Below are 23,187 nucleotides of genomic sequence, written 5' to 3'. Positions count from 1 at the left end.
TAGATAAACCAGAGGACTGGCCCAAGATTCTGTGCCTGGCCTGGAAAGTAAAGGAAGAAACTACAACTAGGATGAGGAAATACAACTTGGTTGGGGATGAAATTGTACTCCCAACCTCCTCTGACCAGGAAGATCTTAGGGCAAAGTAGAGGCAACCTGCTCTCCACTGAGTGTGCCCACGGGTCTAATCTAGTTTCCAAGTTAAATACACCGTATTGATATTTAAAAAAAAAAAAAAAAAAAAAACAGGCCAGCTGGATGGGCCCCTTCCACAGAGCCTCCACAGGAATATGAGTGCCAAATGCTCTCTGACTGTCCTCCAAAACGTAGGGAAACTGAGTGATGGCCTCCTTTTCTTGAGTCCTCCCCCCTCCCAGGGCACCGTGCCCTATCACACATCAGAAGTCCGTATGCTCTCGTCATCAAGGCTGAACAGAAATGGTTTCTCCTTGGGGTGCTGAGGCTCCGACCTGTGCCTTATCCGGGAGCTAGGCAATACCCCAGAAGTACCGCTCTCCCCAACTCGAGGCGTGAACAAAGAGTCCCCAGGAGTCTCTTCAGCTGGAAGCAGCTTGTCCCTGGCCTGGGGGACAGGGGTCCAGGGTTGCCAGGAGGAAGCCACAGAGGGGGCTTTGCAAAGAGCTTTTTTCTCTTCCACAGGTGGCCGCCCCCTGCACAGGACAGAGTTGGGTCCCCCCGAGAGGCCGGAGCTTCCAGAGCGAGTCAAAGAAATGGATCTAGAAAAGGACATATCCTACAAAAATAAAAGGGAAGGGGAAAAAAAGGAAAATAAGACCTTTCCTGACAATGCTTATCCCAAAGCCCCAGGAGGAGCACCCACCCAGGATCACCCCCTCATAGGTCCAGGGCACTTGTCTACAGAAATCAGGTCTGACCAACAGAATTCACTCCAGATGTGTCAAGGTCTGCCTGACAGGGAGACGGGTAGAACACATCACAGACTCTCTCTCTTTACCCAGCCCTACCTCACCTCTTTCCAACAACCAAAAAAACAAACCATTAAACTTTGTGTAAAAATAAAAATCAGTAGAAAGAGAAAACAAACATGACAGCCCGAGGCTTCAGCTGCCTCGCCAAATAAAACCTGCCCCCTCAGAGAGACTCCGTCTCCTAAGTTGACAGTGACCATGTACCAGAAAGGAAGTGACTTACTCTGGGGTGGCACTTGAGGGCCTGGACAGCTGCCCCGATCTCCTTAATCCAGCTGTGCATGTCTTCTGGACTGTCCGCCTGCAAAACACCCACAGAACTTAGGGAGAAATGTTTGGCACTATGATTTCAGCTCGCAAAGTCTGTGATTCAATTCTAAGTTTATAAAATCACACCATTAGAGCTGGAAGGAGCCCAGAGACCATGTCGTCCAGTGGCCCTGACTTGTGAGGACATTTGTTTCCTGAAAACTCATATCTGACACCCCATAAATAAAACAGCTCCAAGCAGAGCTGCTCGGCAGCGAGGCAGAGGCTGTCCCTGCTGAAGCCCCTCACCCTGCCTGGAACACAATGGGCTTCTACAGAAAAGAAAAATGAGGCCCAGAAAGCCAAGCTCAAGGCTTACAGTTGGTCTAGATTCCAGTTCTGACTCCCAGTCCAAGCATCTTTCTACCACAGGCATCCAAAGAGAATAATCCCTTTTTCAACTCCAGTCCTGCTAAAGCCAAACCCTCTACAAATCCTCCAAGATACATATTATCTCCAGGAACAAGGCTTCGCTCAGAGCACGAGCGACCTGGGTCTGTCTGGACTCCATCCAGGCCTGAAGAGTCGGTAGACTCAGAGGACCAAGCTTACCCAACAAGAAAGGCATTGCTGAGCCGTTAAAAAGCAAAGCCCCCAGAAATACCTATCAACCCCAGAAGGGGGCAGCAGCAGCGCTGTGAAGAGAGGAAGGAAAATGAAATGGCCAAGCAGCCGCAGGTGGAGCCCTCGGGAATCTCAGGGCCTTCCAGCTTTACAGTAGTTGAGTTTAAGAGAACCTAGCAAACGCTTGCTGCCACCCTACTCCGTCTTACACGTGGCATCAGGGCCAGGCACAGAGATGAGACCAAGACCAAACCCCTGACCTCCAGAAGTTTCCCTCTGGTAATCTCTCTCTGCCCCCTGTGCCTTCCCCTAACAGTCTTACCCCAAATCACAAGTGTTCATCTGTGTACCTGTGCAAGGTATATGTAAATGCCACCCTCCGGCCCGCAAAATTCTCCACATAGGCCCCTCACTTTCCCCATCCCCCAGATGATTCTTTCCTGTTGCACCGTGTCAGAATAAAACCACAACTAGTTTTTTTTAAATCCTCAAACTGGCGTTCCTACCCTCTTCTGTCACCCCAAACAAACCCTCATTAGTTAGGTGTGTGCAGAAGACACTTAGAGAAGAAATGGTTTCAGAGGTGCCGGGGTGGCTCAGTCAGTTAAGCCTCTGCCTTCCGCTGAGGTCATGATCTCAGAGTCCTGGGATCGACCCCCGCGTGGGGCTTCCAGCTCAGAGGGGAGTCTGCTTGTCCCTCTGCCTCTGCCCCACCCCCACCCCCCGCCCCGCTGCTTGTGCTCTCTCCTCTCTCTCAAATAAATAAATAAATAAATAAATAAATAAATGGAATCTTAAAAAGAAAAGAAACAGGTTCACACGCTGGCATACTGGGTTAAGTGGGTATAAAAACAACCTGAACATTTCTCTCACATGTTAGAGCTGCAACTTCACCTGTATTCTCTCTCCCCGCCCCAACCCCTGGGCTTTTCCCAGTTGTGTCACATCCTGGTGATTGGTTTTCCAAGAAAAAGACAAATCCATCCCTAGTTCAAGAAGATAAACAGGATGAGCTGTCCAAGATTCTTCCAGAAGTTATTTTACTAATCTCAGGGCTAGCCTGTTCCACAAGTAGAACCACTAGGAAAATGAAATGAACCCATTTAGGTAAAGCAGTTTGAACAGAAAGTATTAGTTATTGCTGTTATTATTATATGAGGGACACAAATGAAGCCTTAAATTCCAACATTATATATATGTATATAATATTATATATACATATTAATATATAAAAAATAAATTCTAACACTATATACATAATACATATAAATATAAAATAAATAATATAAATGAATGTAATATAAATATATTAATATATTAATAAATATATAAATGTATGTTTATTATATAATATATAAATATACACTGTATAAATATATAATACATAAAGAAATTCATTTATAAATTCCAACACTATATATATACATATATAAAATATACATATTCCAATGCCATACACACACACACACACACACACACACACACACACACAAACTGGCCTCTCCCTGAGATTTTTTTTTTTGTTTCCTCATACTCAAACCGCAACAATTCCTGCCTAAGAATCAAACTGTCCAGATCAAATAAGATAACCTATTTGGCTACTTTGAGTTGAATTAGATAGAGGTAATTAAATTGTCCACTAGTAGAAAAGCATTTCTCAAAGGTTTTCCTTCTAGGGAGACAGCTGATCTGGTAGGAGGAAATGTCAGAAGACCGGGAGAGATGGAGATGGGAACTGAGGCAAAGACAAATGTCTCCCACACCATACAGGAGCTCCAGCATTTTCATGAAACAGACCACGCGATCCCCACAGTGATAGCTTCCAGGGTATTAAGCTACTTCAACCCCCACTCCACAACCCAAGCACAACACAGCAGCCCCCAAGTCAAGTGTTGCCTCACAAGCCACAGGCCAACTGTCTGACTATCCTTTGAGACCCCACCAATGCCCTTGTACATCTCGCCAGGGACCCACCACACCATGAGCCTAGCGGTCTTCACCCCAGCCTCCATCTAGCAAGGAGTAAAAGAAACTAAGGGCCACCTGACTTAACACCTGGGGAGTCAGACCCAAGAATCAGAACCCTCTAAAACACATTTAAATTGTTTCTAATTCCCCTATCATAGGGGTAATGCTGCTATTCATAACTTTGTGCACAAAGGTTTGTTTGTTTCATTTTTACCATTCTTCAGCTCCTAGGAAAATTACTAAAGAATATGCATTCTTTTAAGGCTCTTGTTACATCTGGCCAGAGAGACTTCTGGCAAAAAATATCGATTTCACTTGTCACCAATATATTATTTTACTAGGTGCACCCCAGCTAGAATTAAGTATTTTAGGGTGCCTGGGTGGCTCAGTGGGTTAAGCCTCTGCCTTCAGCTCAGGTCATGATCCCAGGGTCCTGGGATCAAGTCCTGCATCGGGCTCTCTGCTCAGCAGGGAGACTGCTCCCCCCACCGCGCCCCTGTCTTTCTCTCTGCCTACTTATGATTTCTCTCTCTGTCAAATAAATAAAATCTTAAAAAAAAAAAGAATTAAGTATTTTAAATTTTTAAGTCTTTGCTAATATGATGGGCAAAATAATTAAATCTCTGCCTTAAAAGATTTAGTAATTAAAGATGGAAACTGTTTGCTAAGTATATTTTTTCCCCAGTTCTCTAATCCTGCTTAAGGACATTTCCTGTCAGATAAACCGATAAGAGTTAACCCAACCAGGAGGATAGTAACAGTAAGCATAAGTAAGCATTATTTTAATGTTTAGCAAATGTCATTTTAAAATATTATTCGGGGGTGCCTGGGGGGCTCAGTTGGTTAAGCATCTGCCTCTTGATCTCAGCTCAGGTCTCAATCTCACGGTTGTGAGTTCAAGCCCTACATTGGGCTCTACACTGGGCATGGAGCCTACTTAAAAAATAATAAAATAAAATATTATTCAAATAGAAAATCAGATAATGTGGTAAGAATGAGAAGAAACAGACCATCATTTTATTGAGATCACAATTATAAACTCTATTTGTACTTTTAGAACTGGGATTCACTGAAAACAAACATATGGCATATGTGTATGTCTATCTTCAATGGGAAGCTTGGGCTTAGCTTTCATCAAAAATCCAAAAATATCTTAAAACGACATCACAAGGGTGAACCAAAAAAAAAAAAAAAAGTGCTGAGTCCACACACCCTATGATGAATTACAAAAAGTCTAAAAGATGCTTAAAATTCAGTAGAACAAAAAGGGAAGTGCCACCCTCATACCTTCATCTCTTCCTGGCGTGCTGAAGTGTGTGCATTTGTTTCTGGCACTTAGTTGGAAAGAAAAAGTAGGGTTTCTGTCCTTGAGAACAGTTTTTGAGGTGAGATGAACAAAGGGTATTAAAAGGAATCACAGCAGCCTGCGGTTTATTGTAGTCCAATGAGCTTTTTTACTGAGGACCTACTCTGAACCCAGTACCATAACAGATGCAATGATTTGAAGCAATGAATTCCAGAGGTCGTCAGTAACAGGCCTCCAGTACCTACTGGGGTGGCTTCTGCTGCCGCTGTCCAACATTTGTAGGATGCTCCTTCTCCATTCTGTTCTCCACCTCTGCGCTACCACTCCTTCCCTAAAATTCCCTAAAAATCCCTCCCCCTCCCTACCTAATTCTGTCTTTAGACACAGCACGGCCACATCCAATTGTCTAGGCTGTGCGCTGCATAGTTCTAAGTGATGTCATTCACCCTATACTCTAAATCAAAACAGTAAGTGTCCAAAGAGTTCTAGCTGAACACTCTGCAATTCACTTTGGAGCCCTCTTATTACGACTCTTAATCCTGACACAGCTCCCCCACCCCCGACTACTACTCTTATTCTGACAACTAGGCTTGTGGCAAGTTACCCAAACCAGCCTGCACTACATTTTTCATCTGGAATAACTAAATCCTCCAACCTAATACCCCCAACCTTCTATGACTGGGAAATGGGGAAATGGTGAACCCTGCATGCCTTGTATTCCAAGGAATGAAATCTCATCTTGAACCCTTGTCCAGGACTGAGAACCATCTACGGGCTGATGAGTCTGCTGACTTCCCAGGCTTAGATACCTGATTACTGCCAGATTCTGGTTCTTGGTCACCCTGATCCACCTGACTAACAGCCAGTCCCCTCAAGCTGTTCTCTCCTGGTCATCAGTGGCCATACCCTCTACATCTTGGGCTCTGCACCGAGCTTTTATTTTTTATATACTTTTTTTCCTATTTAAATTCAATTAATTAACATATAATGTATTATTGGTTTCTGAGGTAGAGGTCAGTGATTCACCAGTCTTATAGAAAACCCAATACTCATTTAATCATGTGTCCCCCTGAATGTCCACCACCAGTTACCCCGTCCCCCCATCTACCTCCCCTCCAGTAACCCTCAGTCTGTTTCCTATAATTAAGAGTCTCTTATGGTTTGTCTCCATCTTCATATTTCGTACCAAGCTGCTTTTAAACAACACAAGTGAGTAGGTCCTTCCTAATCAGTTCCACAGTTCACCAGATTTATGATCTGAACAATTTACCTTCAGACACTCCGCCTCCTCATCTGTAAAATGGAGATGGCCTCAGAGATTGCTGAGAAATTAAGTGAAATGTTGCCTGTAAACTCCTTAGCACTGTGACTGTCACAACTGAGTGTCCAACAAATGGTAGCATCCCAGGGTTCAAATTATATGTAAGTGTGACATAGAAGGCATATGTGACAGATGGTAAATGACCAACACGTCAGCAGTTGGAAGCCGACCCCATTCTGTCACCCAAGCCGCTGTGCCCTGCCCAGGAGTCTGTTTGCCCTGCCTCCAGCTGCCCTGCCCTCTGGTCTAGCTTGCCCAGACACCGAGCATACGTGGTTCTTTCCGGCAGATCTACCCAACATACACTACGAAGCAGGTCAGAATGCCACTGAGGCATGGTGGCGAAAGCTGCTGGCACCAAACTGTAGGAGTAGTCATATGCTTTTACCTTTTGCATGAAAAACAATTTTTACTTGGAACAAATGACTGACAAACTATTCGTCAAACTTACACAGACTTTGGCATATGGTGGACTCTTTCTCAAAAATGAATGAAAGGAATCCGTTTAGTCAAGCAAAATCATGAAAGTCCTTTTTTTTTTTTTTTGGCAAATGATGAATTTTGAGCTTTCAAACAAAATTAGAATTCCAAAATCTGGTATCGTCCTGCATAAGCTTGACAGCTTTCTGTACTTAACGACTTTGTTGATGATGAGCCTTGTGGTGATGTTAACAAATGTGATTTTTTGATATTACATAATAAAATGTGTCAACATTTGGAAGATCTGCATACCTCAGTGGGACCACTATTTTCCCAATGACTGGTGCACACAGTTATAAAATCATGCATTGGTAAAAAGGATCCATTCAAAGTGTAAAATTGACCAGTGGATTTTTGTATAAGAGTATGAAAGTTTATGGATATTGAGATTGGCTCCCAATTCCACATTGCACCTAAACATTAAGAAAATATCATTTGCCAAGTTTTGATATAGAATCGGAAAAAAATATCCACAATTATCTGAAAAAGCTTTTAAAATATTCCTTTTTTCCAAATACATATCTGTGCGAGGCCAGATTTTCTTCATATTCTTCAACCAAAACAACATATGGCCACAGATAGAATGCAGGAGCAGATAAGAGAATCCTGCTGTCCTCTATTAAGCCAGACATTAAAGAGATTTGCAAAAATGTAAAAAAAAAAAAAAAATGTTACTCTTGTTGCTTTTTGTTTTAGAAGTATACCTGTCTTTCATAGAATATTACTTGTGTCAACATAAATGAGTTTTTATTTGCTATCGGACAATAAATTATATATATTCTTAATGATTTTTACTGTATATTCTTCTCAATTTTCTGTTCTCTTTTGAGTTAGGGGCTATAAACAGACTTGTCCATTTGCTCATTTGTCTACTTCTGGGTGATGCCAGTGTTCTTTTATCCCAGAAATGTGGGAGAAGGCAAAGGAGGGTAGAAGTGATGGGAAGCTTCTGGTAAATGTGCACACGCTTTGTTCAAAAGTGTTTTGAACATCGTTTTTGGTTGGAGTTCAGGTTTCCCAAATCATTCTCTCTCATCCAATGCTCTTTCCCAGCATAATCTTTCCCCTGACAAATACTGATTTCGTACCACGCATGTGTCAGGCACCGTCTCTCTGAGGACCTTCATAACATGTCAACTCAAATGTCCCACAGACACTGTCAACTCATCACCCCCAACACAGTGGAAAGGCTGCCTTTCCACTCCCCAGTCCCTCCCCCCCATGCTCTGGTCTGAGTGACGACTGCCATCAGGCATCCCGAGGCCCAAGCCAAACACCCAGCAGTGTCCTTACCTCCCCCGGCTCCCCTCACCCCATGTTCAACCCATGACCAAGTCTCAGAAAATATTCTTCAATAGCTTTTAAACTGTCCACTTTTCTCCACACGCTCGTTCAAGCTTCCTTCATTCCTGACCCGAATTACAATGACAGCAATGGCTCTTCCTACCTCCTGTCACCTGTGTCTATACTGCACTGGGCCTGGAAACTCACAACTAGCACACCAGTAACATGGATGGGTTGAGGGATATCACCTCCACTCCAGAGATGAGGAAAACAAGGCTTGAAAGTCAGATCATTTGCCCAGGTGGTATTTTTAAAAGGCAGAGCTGATTAGGCCCCTCTCCTGGTTCTATCTCAAGCGCCCTAACTTTCAGGACAAAGTACAAGCTCCTTAACAGGGCCTATAAGGCAAGAGCCCTCTGTATGGGCATGCCAGCCTTCCATGCACTCTGTGCTCCTTTTATCTCCAGGCTCTTTCACACATGCTCTCCCCTCTGCCTGGGCCACTCTTCCCCCAACGGATTTGGTTTAGATGTGCCTTCCTTCAAGAAACCTCCCCTGACTCCCTGAGACAGAGAAAGCGCCCTTCTTATGAGTTCCCATGACAACCACTGCTCACTGTAATGGTAGCACCAACCACGCTGGGTTTTTTGGTTTTTGCTTTTTTGTTTTTTATTCCCTCAGCCCCTTTGGTGAGGTTGTTCCATACTCGCAATGCATTTAGGTTTCTTTTGTCATCATCAGCATGCCATGCTGAAATTATCTGACCTCCGAAGTGATTTTTTAAATTCACATATATTATAGTTTACATATATTAAATATATTCACATATATTAAAGTTTTTTACTCTTTACTCTTACCTGTGCTATAACGTTCTGTTTCAGGCATCCACCACTAAAGTATCATACAGAATAGTTTTGCTGCCCTAAAGATTCCCCAGCATTCATCTACCCAACACTCCCTCCCCCACCCCATCACACTGTTTTTTAATCACCTGTCTGCTTGACCATCTCTCTCCCTCTGGTTCAGGATCCGTTCTGTTTAACAGTGTCCCCAGTGTGGGGTTAAAATGCCTGGCATTCTAAGAATACTCTGAGTATCCCTGTTAAATCCAAGAACTGGAAACGCTTTTGAACTGACAGCCTAAACTTTGTCCCCGAATGACAATGGAACCAGCTCTAACAACCCCAGCAATGCTATCCACAGCTCCCTTATGCTCTCTCTTTCCCAGTGGAGTCCACGGCTAGTTAAGGCTAACAGCATGTCTGCTCAGCCGGTGGGGCAGGGGGTGGGGGGATGGACCAGCTCAGAGAGGTCAGGATTATGGGGCGGCGATTATGGGGCGGCTGCCCAAGAAAGGGGGGAGGGGGGCCCTGTAGAAGGGATGGTACTTAGTGGGGATTGACACTTGGAACATAGGAAGAGCACTGGGAACCCTGAAAAGCCTCGGCTGGGGAGCCCCACATCTAAACCAAAGCCCTTCACGGCAGTCTGTACACTGGAAATGAGGCATTATCACCATGCTGTGTGGATCAAGGCATGTTCCGAGGACTGCTAAGCAGGCTCGCGGATGGACTTGGCGTGGAGAGTCTAGGCCCTGCTCGGGGATCTGTCTTTCTCGCTCCTGTGATTTGAGAAAGAGCTGGGAGAGCTCCAAAGCCGTGGGTGGAGGGAGAAGCTCCAGAGAGCTGAACTGTCAGAGCCCTAACAGTGACTTTCTCTGTGCAGCTGGGCTTTGCACCTGGTGCCTGCACAGGGCCCTCTGTGCTTTTGTCCTTCCGCACACAGAGCTGTCCACACAGGCGGGGCTTATAAATACCGTCCAAAAGAGAAGTGAAACCACTGGCTAGTTCTCCTTTTCTCTGCTTAGTTGGCGCCCAGCAGCTGAGAGCAGCTGGTACGAACTCGCATTCCCCAGTTCGGAGGCTCAACCTGCTCTTACTATTTTATGGTTGGGAAGCTTCTGGCAAACATCCTGTTTAGAATAAAATGGGACTCAGACTGACAATCGGAGGCTAAATTTACCACCTAGAAACTTCAAACAAAATAAAAGAGAAAGCAGAGGAAAGGGCGAGACCTATCAGCACATCATTCACAGAGTCAGAACATCAAAGTCTTCTCAGAGTAGGCTTTTTACCTGTATGTAGAAGGTCCTGGAGCTTGTTATGATTTCAAACAGGTTGTCCCTCATTAAGAGATCACTAGACAAAGAGAAAGAAAGTTACCACGCATGCCTGCACACACATGGAGGACTTGATTCATCCTAAGTCAAGGCTCCGTATAAAGGGGGCTCCTAGGTCATTCCTCCTCTAGTCTCTGCCTCAAAAAACATGAGGGGATCTCCTCTAGCTTCCCTTCCTAGGGGTCTCAGGTTTCATCATCCCCATGGAAAGCCCACACATACACCCCACCACCAGTTCTAACAAGATAAACTCCTTTCCCTCTAAAACCTCCTGCCTAATATCCACCACATCCCATAACACCTACAGTTGTGGGGAGAGGGGTATTTTTTAAATAATTTTTTAAGGATTTACTTATTTATTTGAGAGGGAGAGAGAGAGCACAGAGGAGGAGCAGAGTGAGAGAGAATTTTAGGCAAGCTGCACCACGAGCCGGGAGCCCTACTCAGGGCTCCGTGTGGGGCTCCACACAGGGCTTTATCTCACAACCGAGATCCTGACCCCAGCCAAAACGAAGACTCGGACACCTAACCAACGAAGCTACCAGGCACCCCAGTGGGGTTTTATTTAGTGGCTAAGACGTACAGTTCTTTTGTGCAAAGTGGTTTTAAGTGGGTTTTTTTCAGGGTCAAGCAGATGAACATTGTATTGGTCTTATAAATATGTAAATATAACTAATTGATTATTTATATATTTATCACTATGTAAGATACTATTTATATCAAAATACAGGGAGAGATATTTGACGTGTAATTTTGTTAGTTTCAGGTATGTAACATAATGATCCAGTATTTGTATAGATTGTGAACTGATCACAAGAGGGCTAGCTGACATCCATCACCACACATAGTTACAAGTTCTTTTTATCTTGTGATGAGAAGTTTTAAGGTCTATTCTCTCAGCAACTTTCAGATCCACAATACAGTATTATTAATTATAGTTATACTGTTCATTACATCCCTAGGACTTATCTATTTTATAAATGGGAGTTTGTACCTTTTGACCCCTCTTCACCCATTTTGCCCATCCCCTACCCCCGCAACCACCAATCTGTCCTTTGAGTGCTTTCCTGTGTGTTATTTCATCCAATCCTGACAACAGTCCAATAAAGAACTTAAGATTTTCCCTACCTTGTGGATGAGGAAACCCAGGCTCAGAGAGGTTATGTGACTTGGTGCCAAAGTTAGCCAACAGCAGAGCAAGGATTTGAACCCAGGTCTGACTCCAGAGTCTATGCTTTTAATTATTCCACTACCGCTTGCTTCTCCTAAGGGAACCAACTCATTTCCAAAACCTTCCTCCCCACAAACAGCCACTTTATCAGCTTCATGAAATTCCTGCCCTGTGGGGTGCTGGGTGGCTCAGCTGGTTAAGCATCTGACTTCGGCTCACGTCATGATTCTGGGATCCTGGGATTCAGCCCCGTGTCAGGGTCCCCACTCACTAGGGAGTCTGCTTGTCTCTCTCCCTTTGCCCCTCCCCCTACTCATGCGCACATGCAAGCACACGCTCTCTCCCTCAAATAAATAAAATCTTTAAAAAAAAAAGAAAGAAATTCCCCCTCTGGGCCACCCTGTACTGAGCTGAGACAGGGAGCTAATGAGAAATGGAACGAGAGATTAGACTACTGTAAGATGCTTCAAACTGGGTATGAATTTGGGAAGAAGAATCAATCCTGACTTCTGCAAGGAAGAAGGTGAGAAGTACCTGGTGCTCAGTGACAAACCTGAAATCAGCCAAAATTATTTGCAACGTTAAGTGTCTGCTGGGTGTATCCTGGTGCTGCGGGCAATACATAAGGAGCGAAAGGTCTAATCCCTTCCCAATAAAAGAACCAAAAAAAGCAAAACTATACAATTAGATGTTAGACTGTGTGTTGGACGCCAAGAGTGAGAATAATTCCAAAAAAGGACCGGTCACAGGCAGAGTTGGCTTTGGAAATGAAGACTTGGAAGGCCGTGGCAGGCACTGCGCCCACGACATGGGCACCGGGCAGAGGGGGAGCCTGAGACGAAAGACCCACGTGGGAAGGAACAGCAAGACGGGGGTCAAGAGGACCTGGGGCCAAATCTCACCTCCACATAGAGAAAAGGTATTTTAGGAATATTTTAAAATCTTTGTGAGCCTCTGTACCCCAACTGTGAAATGGAGATGAGACCTTCCTCATCAGGCTGGTCACCCCAGAGATCAATGTATAAAGTATATCAGGCATCTGCTACCAATTACAGCATATGGTGGCCTCTTGAGGCACATTTCACTGGCCGTCATTACTTTCTGAGTAGAGATGGCTCTTCTTCTGGCTAAAATGTGTTAGCTTTTTAAATTATTCACATGCACACAGCACACTCATGTCATCGACTACTGAGGAGGTGAAAGCAAGGCAGGGAGGAAATCCCTGCCCTTGTCACATCGACTTCCGAGGCTACGTGTTGCCTTCTAATTCAGTTCCGTTCAGTTCAGTTTAACTCAATTTAGCAAATGTTGGTTGACGACACAGATGCCCTAAAGCTTCCTGACTGGGTCTGGAGAGGCTGCATAGTCTCAGAGGCCTGGAACCCGCACAGCCTTGCAGACTTCCTTCTCGGCTCCCTTAATTCCTTCACTAAGAATTCGGTCTGACTCCGGCAGCAAGGGACTCCGGCAAGTGCAGAGCGTGCTTGGGACTGAACATGTTCTGGGCTCGCTAAGCTGCCCACCATACCCAGGTAGTCATACATCTACCTGTCCACACGGGCCCTCTAGAGTCAGGGGAGGCAGGAACCATCTCTGGGGATGAGTCATGGCCAATCTCTCCTCTGCCCCCCAAGCAAGCTCTGGAAACACACTTCTGAACTTCCACCTCTGGCCACCGGCACAGATGACAACTTGCCACTGGGAACTTTCCCAATCTCTACTCTCCAACTGTCATCTGCAAGAGTCAGTACAGTCCCAATTCAGTCTCTGCTTCCTTGGGTCATGTGGCATTTGTCAGCATGCAAGACCATCCTGTACATTCCCATGAGAACAGTGTGCCTGCTGCCAGACGACTCCCTGATGATGCTGGCTTTGCATCACACCATCCATGGGATGGAAAGACACAAACTGTCTCTGAGGACTGTAGATTGGGATGCCTGGGGGGCTTAGTCAGTTAAGCATCTGCCTTCGGCTCAGTTCATGATCCCAGGGTCCCAGGATCAAGTCCCGCATCAGGATCCTTGCTCAGCGGGGAGCCTGCTTCTCCCTCTGCCTGCTGCTCCCCCACTTGTGCGATCTCTGTCTCTCTCTCTCTCTGACAAATAAAATCTTTAAAAAAAAAAAGGGGGGGGCGCCTGGGTGGCTCAGTTGGTTAAGCCTCTGCCTTCAGCTCAGGTCATGATCTCAGGGTCCTGGGATCAAGCCCCACATCGGGCTTTCTGCTCAGCAGGGAGCCTGCTTCCCCCTCTCTCTCTGCCTGCCTCTGCCTGCTTGTGATCTCTGTCTGTCAAATAAATAAATAAAATATTTAAAAAATTTTAAGTAAAAAAAAAAAAAAAAAAAGGCTGCAGATTAAGGGACCAAAGGAGGATTTCTAGATGCCCAGATATCCTTGGGTTTCTAAAGTTTAGTTCTAAGGTATCTGTATCTGTACTGCTTATGGGAAGGCCCTTGTGTCGGAGCCCCAGATCCCAAACTCATCCCATGCACTATGGTACATGGACGATAAATCATTTCCTACTGGAAGCACAAATGTCCAAAGGGAGTCACACAGAGTTGTTGTGAATCATCCTTGTGTTAAAGGGACATGAGAGACTTTGTCCACAGGAGGAGAAGGCATAAGAAGGTCAGGGAAAAGCCACAAGCAAAGCAGTGTTCTGACCAGAAGTGCTGGTACGTGAGAAACCTGAGGGCACAGTCCCCACTCGGAGCCCTTGGCCTCCTAGGCAATGAGCATCTAATTCTAACACTCGAGAAGCATCCCAACACCACTCTCTTCTTTGCTCCTATATTCTTTCTTTTTCTCCACCAGAGAATTATTATATAGGCTCTGCCCCTCTCCTCGGGGGCCAGAGTAAGGTAGTGGGAAAAGATGAGCTGGCCCGGTGTGGTCTCGTAGCTGCATCGGTTTGGATGCGGTGAGATGTCAGCCCCCATCATGTGCAAGGATGAAGGCTCTTGAATAGAGACTCAGAAAGGTAGTAAATGGAGATTTAAGCAGGCAAATAGGGGATTTTGATCAGAACAGAATCAGCACAGATGATTACCCAGATTTGACCAGACACTCATGGGTCTTGAGAACGTCCTTGAGAAATATAGTGCGCAGTGGTTCTCGGTCCTGGTAGAAAAAACAGGTAAAGAAAGATAAATGAGGCTACCCACGTAATGCCACAACCCAGACCAGCTGACCAACGTACCTCTCTGGTCAGAGATGGTTGGCTAACACCAGAGCAAACAAGGCATGGTCTAAAAATAACTGTCAAGTGAGGAAAAAATTCTAAGAAGATGTTATGTGGCTCTGATCACAGAGTAGCTTGCTGCAGAGCAGGAGAGAGGAAGTCGGGCCATGTTGCTGTGTCGATGTAAAGAGGTGCACACAGGGTAGATGGAGGGGCACGGAGGCACCTCTTAAGCCTGTGTGTGTGTGTGTGTCCACATCTCTACTCACACACACACACCTGGGTGTTATTCACAAGCCTCTTGCTTCCATGACCTGTCAGAAGGGCCCCAGAGCGATTACAAACCTGCTCACACTTGAAGTAGGAGATAGTAAAGTCATCGAGTACAAAGAAGCGACGTTTCCAGCTCTTCCGCTGAAATAAAAAAAGCAGGACATTAAGAAGAGGCCCCGGCATTCTGGAGAATGTTCTAGTTCTATACTCCCAGGTACCCAGCCGGAAGGAAGCTGGGTACCCACATTCAGACTGCAGGGTGGGGGGACACAAAGACTTCTTCCTATCAGGGGCAATGCCTCCAACCTGCGGGGTGAATGTTTCGTCCCACACCTCTCACCAGTTCGGGAGGTCGTTGAGGGAGTAGCTAGTGCCAAGGAAGGTGGTTCTTCCTGCCAGCCAGCTCTCCCCTGGGCTACACCCACAGCCACTGCCCCCAGGAGCCACCAGGACCCACTAGAGTCCCCGCACCGACACTCACCACATTCCCTTGCTTCACACAGTAGCCGCTCTTAATGAGGGGGGGCCCAGAGGGAACACGGCTGCCTGTCGTGGGGATGTAACTCTGAGACCTCCGAAGGATGGTGTGGGACCCGGGCTCGCTCCCTTCCTGCCCATCCCCACCGTTCTACAAGGAAACAGCAGCAGGATTAGCTCGTGCCTCAGCCAGCCCTCTCTGGCGAATCCTCTCCTGCCTCTTTACCCACAATGGCAATGAAAGAATAAACAAACAAGAAAGTAAACATTCACAGGCTCCTGTCAGACACTGTACTGGGAAATGTCACAGAACAAGGCTCGGGGAAGCTGGGCAGAACCAGGAGAAAAGTAAGGACAGAGAATACAAGCCAGAAGAGAGAAGAAACACCGTAACGGGAAGAGGGGCAGTGGGCTTGTTTCCAGGCTCACCCGTCTTCTCCAGCTCCATTTCCCATGTGATTTACAAGTGCTAGTCACAGGACCTCAAGATACGGTGGCCCTGATTTCTGTACTGCTATTCTTCATACCCACCCCTGTCCTGGATTTTCCTGACTACCCCATTGGCACTGGCTCCCCACCCCCAACTACCTATCCTCTGTGCTGGCCTCCTCTATGCACGTCACTGGTCCACTGTGGACGCTCCCATACCCCCACCGGCACCAGGCAGCCCCAGGCCCCAGCACCTGGTTGATGGGCGTGTGTACCACCACCCCTCCGATGATCTCTGTCTTGTAGGCCACCTGCGGCTTCTTCTCTAGGGCTGGAGGAGCTTGTAGGCTTTTTATAACTTCCGTAGTCAGGGGCAGGCTCCCAACTTTGGGTACCTGGAAAGAAAGACAGCTTAGGGAAAATGGGGTTGGGGGGAGACATGGGGAAAGGGACAAATTCTAGTAAGACCTCCTCTCTTCCCCAGCCCTTCCATCCACCCATACCTGAATATGAGGAACTCTGCCAGCAGACGCCTCGATACACACATATGCACACACATCAGGCCTGAACACCCACTATGAGCCAGCCCTTCCCTGACTGCAGACCAAAGATAGAACAGCAAACAGACACGTCCTGCCCTCACGGCACGGACATTCTAACAGCAGAGACTGACAAAAAAGGGAGAGCCAAACAAAGAGAATAATTACAAACTGCAAGCAGTGCCATAAAGAAAAGAAATAGGAGCGGAGACAGACAGAGGGGAACTACGTGAAATGGAGTGGTTGGTGGCGGTCTCCAGGGGAGGAGGTGCCGGAACAGTAACCTGCAGAGGAACAGGAACCAGGGACGTAAGGAGGAGAGTGCATAGTAGGTACATAGCCCAAGGTACTGACTCCTGACCTGTCACTAACTCACTCGGTGGCCTTCAGCCAATCACCGAACCTCTCTCTAGGCCAAAACTGTCCCGTGTAGAAAATGAAAAGGGTAATAATATGTATGTCATAGAGTCACCGTGCTTACCAAATGACAAAGTACATATACTTAAAAACTTCAGAAATACAAAAATATAAAAGTACAGTTGACTCTTGAACAACATAGGGGGTAAGGGTACTGACCCCTGCACAGCCAGAACTCTGTGTATAACTTCCACCTCCCCCCGAATTTAACTACTAATAGTCTACTATTGACCAGAAGCCTTACCGATAACATACATTGTAAATTAACACATATTTTGTACGTTCTATGTATCATATGCTGTATTCTATGATAAAGTAAGCTAGAGAAAAGAAAATGTTATTAAGAAAATCATAAGGAAGAGAAATACACTTCCAGTCATGTAAAAAATCTTCATGTAAGTAAATCCATGCCCTTCAAACCCATGTGGTTCAAGGGTGGAAAGTATTACAAAACATTTTAATTAACATTTCACAAATGGTATTAACATTTACAAACACAGCCCTTTGTGAAGAGTTATCTTTGTTCCTCTCCTTGGCAGAATTAGGGCACCACGGACAGTCACAGAATCACAGAATTTTTATGGCTCCTTTGACGCCACAGGCCACAGACTGTAAACGGTGGCATGACGGCAGATTCTGGCCAAACTGTGTTTTGTTTTGTTTTGTTATTTAATTTTTTTTTCAGTGTTCCAAGATTCATTGTTTACGTACCACACCCCACACTGTGTTTTGTTGGTCTGATGCAGTGTGTAATGTAAAGCTTGGGGTAGCTCACCTAAATATCCAGACTTGTAGCCAAGCAGCATTTCTGTCTTTAGAGGGAGAACATTCTCCAGTTTGCCACTGTCCCTACCCTGCTCCCCACCACTGAGGCCGTGACTCAGGTGCTCTTTATCCTCATTTATGTTGCTTTCCTTCCTCCTTGCTCACCTCTCTTCTTTACATGGGCAATTCCAATGAAATCTTTCCATTTTGTCAAGAAAAGAGGAGAGGCCCAGGCCATTCAAGTCAATGCCCCAAAGCCATGATTAATAACTGCACGGAGCCCAGACCCTAAGCGCCCGCTGGGGCGATGTCCACAGCCTCACGAAGCCTGTCCTTCACACAGACTCAGCACCTGTGTGGGTTGGCAGGCTCCCTGAGTAACGCTCACACCTTCACTCCTTCTACAGCCTCGAGAATCAGAAGGAACTAAGAATCTAGACCTTTCAAGAGCTCATGGTTCAGGGCCCTTGGAGAATTCCGTCAAGGATGAGACCGAGGACCACTTCATTCCCCCTCTGCTCAAAGGAGGAAGAGCTCCAGGAGGACACTGGAGCCCCAGAAAGAAGATGAGACCCTTCTTCCTGGTCTGTGCATTCCATTTACATAGACAATGGTGACCTTGGCCCACCTGCTCTCCAGATGCAGCCAGAAATCCACCTTCTCTTTCCCTTCAGGCTGTCCCCACAGCAGTTCCCACTTCTATGGGCCCCACTCAGCACCAGGCAAGGTGTGACACTCTGAGGCATGATCTCTATCTCAACCAATCTTATGAAGGAGGCATTATCTCCTCCATTATATAGATGACATAAATGGAAGCTCATTAAAAAGACGTAAGTTTCTGCTAGGACTGCCTGACTCTCCGCTGCTAAATGTCCCACTACCCACCTATGTTACCATTTCTTTCCCTGAGCTTCGCTACCGTGCGATGGGACCCCTTTGAGGATGTTGATAATTGCCGGGATGTTTAGTGATAACATCATCATGGAACAACAGAAACTCCCCCCAAATGACCTAAATGAATTCCAGCAAAGAAGAAGGAGGGAAGTAGCAGTTTAGAGGTCCCAGTGGTCAGAAAAGGAATCATGTTAGCTTAGCTGTTGTGTGGCCTCTCAGAATCTCTTCAGCCGCTGTATCATGGGCTGGTTCTGTCTGCCCAGAGCCTTTCCAACGCTTCTGGAGACGGAATCAGTCTGTGGAGGACAAACTCAACAATAACTATGCCCCAGAACCTGAAAACAAGGTCTTTCTTTTGGTTTGGCCATATCCCCAGAGGCCTAAATTCAAGGTATGTCCTCCTCCATCCACCTGTGGGGTATTCTCTGATGGGGGAGAGCCTTATGGATGGATCTCATTTGCAATGTGAAATGAAAATTATAGGGACACAGGGCGCCTGGCTGGTTCAGCTGGCAGAGCATGTGACTCTTGATTGCGGGGTTGTAAGTTCAAGCCCCATGTCGGATGTAGAGATTACTTTTCAAAAAATCTTAAAAGGGGCGCCTGGGTGGCTCAGTCGTTAAGCGTCTGCCTTCAGCTCAGGTCATGATCCTGGGGTCCTGGGATCAAGCCCCACATCGGGCTCCCTGCTCCACAGGAGGCCTGCTTCCCCCTCTCCTACTCCCTCTGCTGTGTTCCCTCTCTCTCTGTGTCTATGCCAAATAAATATATAAAACCTTTAAAAAAAAGAAAACTTAAAAAAAAAAAAAAAGAAAGAAAGAGGGACGCCTGGGTGGCTCAATCGGCTAAGCGGCTGCCTTCAGCTCAGGTCACGATCCCAGGGTCCTGGGTTCGAGTCCCATATTGGGCTCCTTGCTCTGTGGGGAATCTGATTCTCCCTCTGCCTCTCCCTGCCACTCTGCCTGCCTGTACTCCATCTCTCTGACAAATAAATAAATGAAATCTTTTTTAAAAAAAGAAATAAAAAAGAAAGAAAGAAAATTAAATTACAGGGACTCATCTTACTTCCCACCAGGCATGGCTAGACTGTGATGAGGAATAATCCAATGCAGGCAAGGAACTGTGGTTTACTTTTACTGCTTTTCATTTTCAAAACATTTCAACTGTTTTGGGAAATGTAGTAAGTGGAATAATGTCCCACTAAAACTATCCACCCATAAACTCAGAATGTGACCTTATTTAGAAATAGGGTCTTTGCAGGTATTGTTAAATTAAGATCAGATCATACTGGTTTAGGGTAGACCCAAAGCCCAGTGATTGATGTCCTTATCAGAAGAAGAGAGGACACAGGCTGTACCATGATGACGGCAGAGATGACAATAATGCAGCTACAACCCAGGGCACACCATGGACTGCCCAGAGCCACAGAAGCTAGAAGAGGCAAGGAAGGATTCTCCCCTAGAGAGAGAGGCCACCCATTTGCTCTGGTTGTCCCATAAAACTCATAAAAGAATACTAATACTCTGAGAGAATCCAATTCCTTAAATACCACATGTCAATCATTTCTTCAATGACAAGGACCCAGCGGCCTTAGCACAAAATGGACAGTGATCTGTGGGCAGAAAAACTGGATCCATCCTGGCTCCTTGACCTTGGACAAGTCACTTTAATCACTAGGCATTTCCACTACCCTGTTTATAAATGGGTATAATAACACTTGCCCTTCCTACGTAAGGATTTTATATGAAGCTACAACGAAGCGAAGCATGTAAAAGTGGTGTGTGATCCCACATAATTTACAATGGCTTCTCTTTTCAAATATTTTCATAAACTCTTCTAGGTCTTGAAAGTCATAGGGTCCTGGGTTTGAACGTCAGCTCTACCGTTTATTCCCCTCTAGACTATGGGCAGCCCTGATTTCCATTATTCTCATCTAAAAAAAAAAAAAAAAAAAAAGGCAGTGAAACCACTTATCTCACAGGAGTGATATCAGAGGGGTAAAAATTATAGCACATGTGAAAGCTTGGCTCAATACATTATCTGTTCTTTCTTTCATCTCTGTATCCCCCAAAGTGCCTGATACTTTACGTGTATATAGGGTGCCCTAAAGTGAGTGTGCATGCCATCGATGTGGTGTCCAGCCCCACATCCTCCCTCTTTCTGGCCTCCCCGAGGAAGGACTCAAGATACAGGATGATACGGCAGTGGAGAAAGGAGTAAACCCTTCCAGGGCACAAACAGATGAGGAGATAGAGTGCCCCTCCTCTTCCTTCTATCCCATGGGACCGCTGGCAGGAGTGAAGAGATGTATGAACCAAGCCAAGGAAAGGAAGGGGGATCGTGGAGACAATGGAGACCCTGCAGCAGGCTCTGACATTCCAGCAAGCCTCTGGATCCCTCAGCCTCTGGGCACCACCACACTCCTTCCCACTCCTGTGGCTTATAACTTTTGTTCCACAGGGTCAGAAAAGAGGCAGGGGGAACTCGCTGCTTAGAGCAACCCTATGAGGGCTAAAAGGCCCCCACAACCTCACAGGCTGGGTAGCCCAGTGTACCAGACATGGACAGAACAGGAAAGCTAGGAGGCAAGGCTGAAAGAGAATAAAGTATCAGACATTGAAAGAAACTCCGAAACTGTATTAGACACAGAAGGATGAAGACCCCACCGTGGAAGAAGAAATTCTGTACTAAGCTCAGCACTGCAGAGCCGTGTGCACAAGCAAAGGCATATGAGTTAGCTGTTAACACCCCACCCTCCCCTCAGTTCTCCCTCTTTTCCTGGGTTTCCCAAGGCTTGTCAAAATAACAAGACCACCTCAATAACTCAGTTGTTCTCTTGGGTCTGGCATCACAAGAGTTGGATAGGTGTACCAATTTCTTCTATTAATTTATTCACAGAAACCCTGAGGTATTTGGGAGAACAATCTGCCCCAGTATATAATGGTTACTATCGGGAATGACTAGAACATAAGCATTTCTGACTGCATGATACAGAAAATCAATCTTCCAATTACAGAATGGGCAGAAGACACAAACAGACATGTCTCCAAAGAAGACATCCAGATGGCCAAGAGACACAGGAAAGATGCTCATCACTCATCATCAGGGAAATGCAGATCAAAACTACAATGGCTATCCCCTCACACCTGTTAGAATGGCTAAAATCCACAACACAAGAATCAGCAAGTACTGGCAAGGATATGGAGAAAGGGGAACGCTCTTGCACTGTTAGTGGGAATGCAAACGATGCAGCCACTCTGGAAAACAAGTTCCTCAAAAAGTTAAAAATACAGTTACCCTACAATCCAGCAATTGAACCACTGAGTATCTACCCAAAGAAACAAGAACACTAATTCAAAGGGATACATGCACCCCTATGTTTATAGCTGCATTATTTACAATAGCCAAGGTATGGAAATAGTCCAAGTGTCTACTGACTGATGAATGGATAAAGAAGTGATATAGATAGAGATATAACATATATATGTATATATGTAAATATGTATGTATATGTACATATACGTATATGTGTATAACACACACATAATGTAATATTACTCAGCCATAGAAAAGAATAAAATCATGGGGCACCTGGGTGCTCGGTTGGTTAGACATCTGCCTTCGGCTCAGGTCATGATTTCCAGGTCCTAGGATCGAGCCCCGTGTCGGGCTCCCTGCTCACCAGGGCATCTGCTTCTCCCTCTCCCTCTGTCTCTTCCCCCCGCTCCCCCCGACTTGTGTTCTCTCTCTGATAAATAAAAATCTTAAAAAAAAAAATAATAGAATTTTTTAAAAAGAATTAAATCCTGCCATTTGGGATGACATGGATGGAGATACAGAGTATTGTGCTAAGGGAAATAAGCCAAAGAAAGACAAATACCATATGATTTCACTCATAGGTGGCATTTAAGAAACAAAACAAAAGGAAAGCAGGGGAAAATGAGAGAGACAAATCAAGAAACAGACTCTTAACTATAACGAACAAACTGATGGCTACCAGAGGGGAGGCAGGTGGGGGCTGGGGAATGGGTTGAAGAGGAAGGAGTGCACTAGTCAGAGTGAGCAGAGGGTGACATATGGAAGTGTTGAATCACTGTATTGTACACCTGAAACTAATCTAACACTGTATACTAACTGGAATTAAAATAAAAACTTAGAATAAATAAATAAAAATAAATTTTAAAAGAGTATCAATCTTCTCAGCATACAAACCACGTCTTGCATGCCACAAGCCTGCCTACTGTCGATGGAAGGTCTAGTTTTTTTCAAACATAAAGTCTTCCCTCTTCTCTTTCCTACCCTTTCCCTTTTCTGTATTTCTAAGGAAGAAGGAAGGAGTTCACCAGCCAAGTCAAAGAAAATAAGAATATTCACAGAACAGTGAACCAGCTCGGTGATGCTTTCATATGGAAGGCTTTTCCAGGACGGGTTGGTGGATGGACTGGACTGACCCCCAGGCAACCTCTTAAAGGAAGAAGAGTACCCCCCACCCCACTCCCAAGCCAGTAAAACGTTCTGACTTCCCTCTTTATATGCTTTTCCCTTGACTCTGCTTCTCATAGTCAGCAATCCATTTTCCAATCCCACCACGTTCTGAATCAGCATGCCAGAATGACCTAAAACACAACTCCCCAGGAGCCCTCCCAGGAAGCACAAAGGGGACACTCCATACACTTCCCCTT

The 23,187-nt window shown here is 45.6% G+C and overlaps 1 protein-coding gene across 2 annotated transcripts in view; it reads right to left on the bottom strand.

The window, feature by feature from the left end:
- Window positions 1-391: 391 nt before the first annotated feature.
- Window positions 392-23,187, bottom strand: part of PLEKHA2 (pleckstrin homology domain containing A2) — a gene marked incomplete at both ends in the record, with an annotated part of 43,460 nt that continues 20,664 nt past the window's right edge. For both annotated transcript variants that reach the window (XM_080797189.1, XM_080797190.1), the window contains 7 exons: window positions 392-754; window positions 1,174-1,251; window positions 10,317-10,380; window positions 14,580-14,650; window positions 15,057-15,125; window positions 15,466-15,612; window positions 16,145-16,285. In XM_080797189.1, coding sequence (XP_080653315.1) covers window positions 392-754; window positions 1,174-1,251; window positions 10,317-10,380; window positions 14,580-14,650; window positions 15,057-15,125; window positions 15,466-15,612; window positions 16,145-16,285 — 933 coding nt within the window. The remainder of the gene's footprint in view (window positions 755-1,173; window positions 1,252-10,316; window positions 10,381-14,579; window positions 14,651-15,056; window positions 15,126-15,465; window positions 15,613-16,144; window positions 16,286-23,187) is intronic.

Source organism: Martes martes (assembly GCF_963455335.1).
Source record: "Martes martes genome assembly, chromosome: 2".
Lineage (NCBI taxonomy): Eukaryota > Metazoa > Chordata > Mammalia > Carnivora > Mustelidae > Martes > Martes martes.
Note: the sequence above shows the minus strand (reverse complement) of the source record. Positions and strands in the feature narration are given on the sequence as shown.